The sequence below is a fragment of the Mya arenaria genome, chromosome 12, assembly GCF_026914265.1.
Source record: "Mya arenaria isolate MELC-2E11 chromosome 12, ASM2691426v1".
NCBI classification, from domain to species: domain Eukaryota; kingdom Metazoa; phylum Mollusca; class Bivalvia; order Myida; family Myidae; genus Mya; species Mya arenaria.
The window spans coordinates 58,928,865-58,934,852 of NC_069133.1; the positions used below are offsets into that span (position 1 = coordinate 58,928,865).

Consider the following 5,988-nt stretch of genomic DNA (forward strand, 5'->3'; position numbering starts at 1 on the left):
CCAAATATGTTTTTTTATATAATAACGTCTACAAACTTAACAAATCAGGAATTTTCTCCAGCAATAATAACAATAGCATTTATAATTTTAAAACTTAAAATGACTTCCATTATGGCGTAGTGTCTAATATTGAAAAAAAATGAAACTTAAAGAAAATGGTTTAGTCAAGTAAACAGCCACATTTTTATTTCTTTTTTGAAAAAGAGAGTCAAGCAGTTATATTTTGGTGTTATCCGTCATTATATTGTTTTGATTCCAAGGTACAATTATTTTAAAAGAGAAAATGATTCAAATCATTTATAAAAGTAGAACAGCCAACTTTTAAAACAAGTCTAAACTAGAGAATCACGTTTTGTACCGGTCAACGTTATTGATTGTAACTGATTGTGTTTCTGAAAGTTATTAATCATGTTTAACTGCAAGTTAACAAATGTTTCTCAAGCCTGAGTAAATATCTGTATTTACCACCGGAAAGCATGTCAGAAATAGTATGTTACAAATATTAAGTGTGGTATTGTAATCACTAGAAAGCTAAAGTGTATGTACACCGTACGAGTTGAAAGTATAGAAAAAAGTATATGTTATAATAAAATTTGAATACAATTTAATTAAAACATAACATAATTTGACCGCATATAATAGATGACTTGATATTTATGGAGCCTTGTAAGAGAGGACCTAATTTGATCATTGAAAGAATTAACACACTGATTTGTAAAAGTATCTTGTATGTATTATTTGCTACTCAGAATGTTTTGAAGAATGAAGAGGTAGAAAGACTTACATGTATGCGCACACAACGATTTACTTATATTGTTAAGTACTGGTTTACGATTTTAAGACGTGCAGTATATTAAAGTTAATAAATATGTATAATGTTTACTTCAAAATTTTGAAAATAATCCAAGAGGTACTGGGTATCTAAGCTTAGGAATATGCTATGTAATTTCGGTTTTCATGAGGTGTGGCTACTTAGTTTTTTTTATATATATAATATGTATGTCCTGTGCTGTTTGTTGAGTTTTGTGCTGTTCTTCCATGTTTTTTGTTTGTGAAGTTTTGCTTTTTGTGTTCTATGTCTTGGCCTATGGCGTTTACCCAGTGCCATTAAACAGGGTTCATGATTAACCTTTTTTGCTACTGAGCTTGTTTCTGTAGTTTTACACATAGGTATTGTACAAGGGACTGGCAATGTTAAAGCTTTTGTCAATATTTACAAACAACTTGTTAATGACACTTTTATAAAAAAATATTACTTTTCACAAGGGCATCATTTTACAACACCTTCACAACTTTTTAATTAAGAGAATATTTTAAGCATGTTATTCATGTCACATCTTGTTTGAATGCAAGTTATTTATAGGAATTCGAAAAAAATACCTTCATATCTAGTTTGCTCTTTGATAACTTTGAATTTCTATATATTGTTATTTTGTTTATTAGTAAATAATTATGTTGTTTAATAGTAAACAATATCATGTGACCAAAAAAAACAACAAGTAATCCAACGGATCATTAGGTTAACATCCACTATTAATTTGTCTACTAATAACATATTTATGATACTTTTGTTATGAAGCATTAATGTATAGTGGCTTATTTCAAACACATAGTTTGTATACACTATTTCGATCAAAACGTTCTTCTTCTTCTTCTGTCTAAAAAATTGAAACAAGCAATGTACATAACACAGACGAGCTTAAAGTGGTTGCGTATTAAATTGTTTAAGATTTGCAGTTTAAATGCAAATTAACAAATATATTAAAAGACGGTTGGCATTATTGAGTGCAATCCTTTCTATTTATGATTAACGGAACGTTTTTTCCGCATCATTCGAAATTTCGAAAAACCTAGCCAAGAACACATTCTTTGAACATCATTATAAAATCTCCGTTAAAACAAAAATGCTGTAACCTGCATTAACCGATAATGATTATGAAATTCATTCTGTGTCTAGTACAATACATTTGTTTATCTCAATGTTGACTTACTCGCAAGAAATGCGCATATCATGAAACGAGAAAAAACAGTTATACGTTTTAATTACGTTCGTATTTATTTGTATTGTAATAATCTGGATGTCAACATTAGCGAGACCAAAGGAACGTTTTATAAAGCCTGCATCTTACAATAAAAGATCCCTTTTAGGACGGCATCTAACTTCACTTAGCGGGTTTTCCTTACACCTCAGACAAATTCCATCACCCAAAGAAACTAACCAGAAATGTTTTCGCCAGTAATAAAGACTTGTTAAGCGTACAGTTCTTTAATGATCAAGCTGAATGGCCAAGACGCGAGACATGCGCGCAAAGCCAGTCATTTTTATTGAAGCTCGTGGTCTTGAAATCTGCTGTACGGTATCGGCTAGGTCTGTGAACGCCAGTTACCTAAGAAGAGCTTCGCTACTGCCACAAAGATATCGCAGGCTATTGAAACGATTCGCCACTAAAATCGAGTGATTGAATTGTTGAGTATACTGGATTCAATAGATTAGGTTTTTAAACATTAATTAACTGCGACGTTGCAATATTTGAAGCGTATAAAAGGATCATTGAAAAACAGCAGGACTTTTATTGTGGAATATTTCAATAGTAGAGCAACTTCTGTTCAAAGGTGAGGTGTGTCCGAAAATAATATGAATATTATCGTGATTATTTTAAAAATGATTTCAAAATATGGCAGCAACATTTTCATTGACATTTGGATTAGGGATATTTTCAGTGGTGACACAATATGTGGAATAAAGCCAGTTTACATCGCTGCAGATGGTCGATACGTGTATGATGAGAATAACAACCTCATCATATAAATTGAACAGAGAAAGGAAAAGTAAAAAAGCATCTTCAACATATTTTGGTTTTAATATGATCTGTTAAAGTATAACCGACATTGACGTTACGTTTTGGAGTTCAATTTGAATGTCGCAGATCAAGTGCAATGGCGTTTCTCGATGATATTGAGAAATTAATCTACGGTGACGACAACACAACGGGAATTCCGAGAATTCAAGATTTGTTACAATTTGCGAACGAGTCCAGAAACGTGTCGTACCACCAAGAAGAACTTGACGACGAGGAGTCAAATGTGTTTTGGCGGGTATTTCTAATTCTTGCTTACAGCATTATCATCGCGATCTCGTTGTTCGGTAATACATTGGTATGTCACGTGATATTTAAAAACAAACGCATGCGGACGGTGACTAATATATTCATCGCGAACCTTGCCGTCTCCGATCTCCTTCTGACATGCATCAATGTACCTTTTAATATTGCTCGCAATCTTTTGGAAAACTGGCCATTTGGGAGCGTCATGTGCCATTTGATGAACTTTTCGTTAATGGTGTCATCTTATGTGTCCACTTTTACCCTACTTGGAATTGCCTTGGATCGTCAACAAGTCTTAATGTACCCTCTTAGTCCCAGAATGAGCAAACCAATAGGTATCGTTGTGATTACTATCATTTGGATGGTCGCTATAGGCTTGTCGCTACCATTTGGACTTTTCAACAAGGTTCAAACTGTTGATTTCTTCTTCAAGAAGGTGAAAAGATGCACATCGGACTTTCCAACCCCACGTGATAAATGGGAGAAATATTTGACAATATCGACCTTCTTTTTACAATTTATAATACCCTTGACAGTCATCGGGATAACATATGGAAGAATTGTTAGAAAACTCTGGGTTCGAACTCATGTCGGAGCAGTGACGCAAAACCAACATGTGTCTCAACAGAAAGCAAAACGTAAAAGCATAAAAATGTTGATTGCGGTTGTGGTAGTGTTCGCATTATGCTGGATGCCATTAAACTTGTACCAGGTGCTCGCCGATTTTAATCCAGACCACTTTAGCAGTACATCGTTTTTCATTTGCCATTGGATTGCTATAAGTTCGACATGTTATAATCCGTTCATATACTGCTGGCTAAATGAGTCATTTCGGAATGAGGTGAAGTCTCGTTTCAAATGCTGTTTTGCGAAGCCTAAGCGCGTACAACCCGGTATAACTATAGACTGTATGTTGTTCAGATCAGATTGTAGCTACAATAGAAGTATTTCAAAAAACAACCTAAGCAACAGACGGACTTTAGCTTCGAACCGACCAAATGCACTGTATAAACATTCTAACGATATTTCAACAACGAATCAATCGGAGGAACTATTTTTGTCACCAAACGATGGGACTCCAGTAAGCGACATTTCAGTGAGTGGAGCAACATTGAGTGGTGCTCTAGAAACTGTTCTGGAATTTCCAGAGCAGTACATGACAGAAAACATTGAACATTGCATAACGGAGAATGATTCCGAACAAACAGAATTTTGGGGACAGATGTCAACTGGTTCTTGCTAAAATAAAACATATTTGTTTTAAATGTGTCACCATGATTACAATAAAAGTTTGGCCTTAAATAACTACGTAACTATGTTATAATTAAAACGCCGAGAATTTTACATGAATATTTTGAAGCTCAATTACCTGATACTTTTTATCGTTTTTCAGCAATATTTTTTGTTTGATGCATAAAAGTCGTAAAACGGATATTTAATGGTAACAGAATTGAAAAAATAAGGATCACCACTAAAAAGTACGTTCACTTAAACTTTTCATTTCAATTCCATTTTTTATGAAATTGTTTAAAATTCTGCTTCAATTCTAGCATTGTACGCTATAATAACCTTCCTGTATTTTGTTTTTATATTTCCATGTGCCAGTCATACATTTTTACATCAAAGCGCATGCCTGAAATACCATCTCTGGTATCTACACACAGATTCGTTTGCATTAGAGTATCAACATTTTATTTTTGCAAAGCATTTAACACATTAATTCAGCCTTAGATTAATCTAAAGCTTTATGTTATCGGACATATTTTGATATGTCAGAATATTTTTTATAAATAATTCTCATGGGTTTGCTAGAATTAATGTACTGCAGTAAACCTTTTCGTACAGTCATAGTTTTGAAACATATGAGTTTTATATTTAGCGATATAAGTAATTATCAAGACGTATTCCTACGTATATTTATCTTTTTAGAAGCATTTTCAGCAATAAATGTCATCATATTCATGGAAAAAGGAACTTTTGAATAAAATAGTATGTGCAATTCTGTAAATCGGCATAAAACATGTATATTCTGTATATATAGGTAAAATTCTAAGATTTAAATGATAAATTTGCTTGCTTTTTTGTTATGGCTACGTATATCTGAAACATTTATTGCATAACATTTAAAGAGTGTATTTAATAAAAAAAATGTCATTAACAAAATTGTATGTTAACATTTTGGTCGACTTAAAGTTGCACGACCCCAATCGAAAACAACCAAAGCACAAAGCATTTACTGAAGTATTTCTTCCGAGAGCTTAATTTTACCAAACAATATAATCCTGAGTAAAACATAAATATAAACAAATCAGTATATATACTTTAGCGAATATTCGTCATTCGTTCTGTTTAAATCAATATTTATATAAAAAACTACTGAAACACGCTCATTAGTGGTTATTTGGACAACAGCAAAACTGGAAATATTCAAGTTATACTGGAGATTATGTCGTGTTTCTATTCGAAATTTTTAATGAATATTTTTTTTTATTATCAAAGAACAATGAAATTGGAAATATTGGATATATCCATTAACAAAGATCATGTAGTATGTGGCACAATAGAAATGTTAATGTGTGCTAATGACTCTTATCAGGTCTGTACAAGTGATTTAAACAACGGTTAATGCAGGGACAAGCCCTATAGCCTAATTTTAAAACATAATAACTTCTAACGAGAGACACACAATGTCACTGAATCAATAAAACACGATTTGGAATGGAAAGGTCAACTCATGTTTTCGTTATAGTTCATACGATGTAAACATCAATTCAGGTTTAATCAATATAAGTTGCGTAAGTTAGGGTAAACAGTCAAAATATCATTATACATCAAGTAACACTCTTGGAAAAAGGACTCACTAAATTTCTAAACATATCGTGCA

The 5,988-nt window shown here is 32.5% G+C and overlaps 1 protein-coding gene across 1 annotated transcript; it reads left to right on the forward strand.

Annotated features, from left to right (window-relative positions):
• Window positions 1-2,441: 2,441 nt before the first annotated feature.
• On the forward strand, window positions 2,442-5,039 carry LOC128212380 (G-protein coupled receptor 83-like). Its single transcript, XM_052917816.1, has one exon. It carries the CDS (start codon window positions 2,938-2,940, stop codon window positions 4,345-4,347), a length of 1,410 nt encoding a protein of 469 aa, XP_052773776.1. The 5' UTR covers window positions 2,442-2,937; the 3' UTR covers window positions 4,348-5,039.
• Window positions 5,040-5,988: the final 949 nt, after the last annotated feature.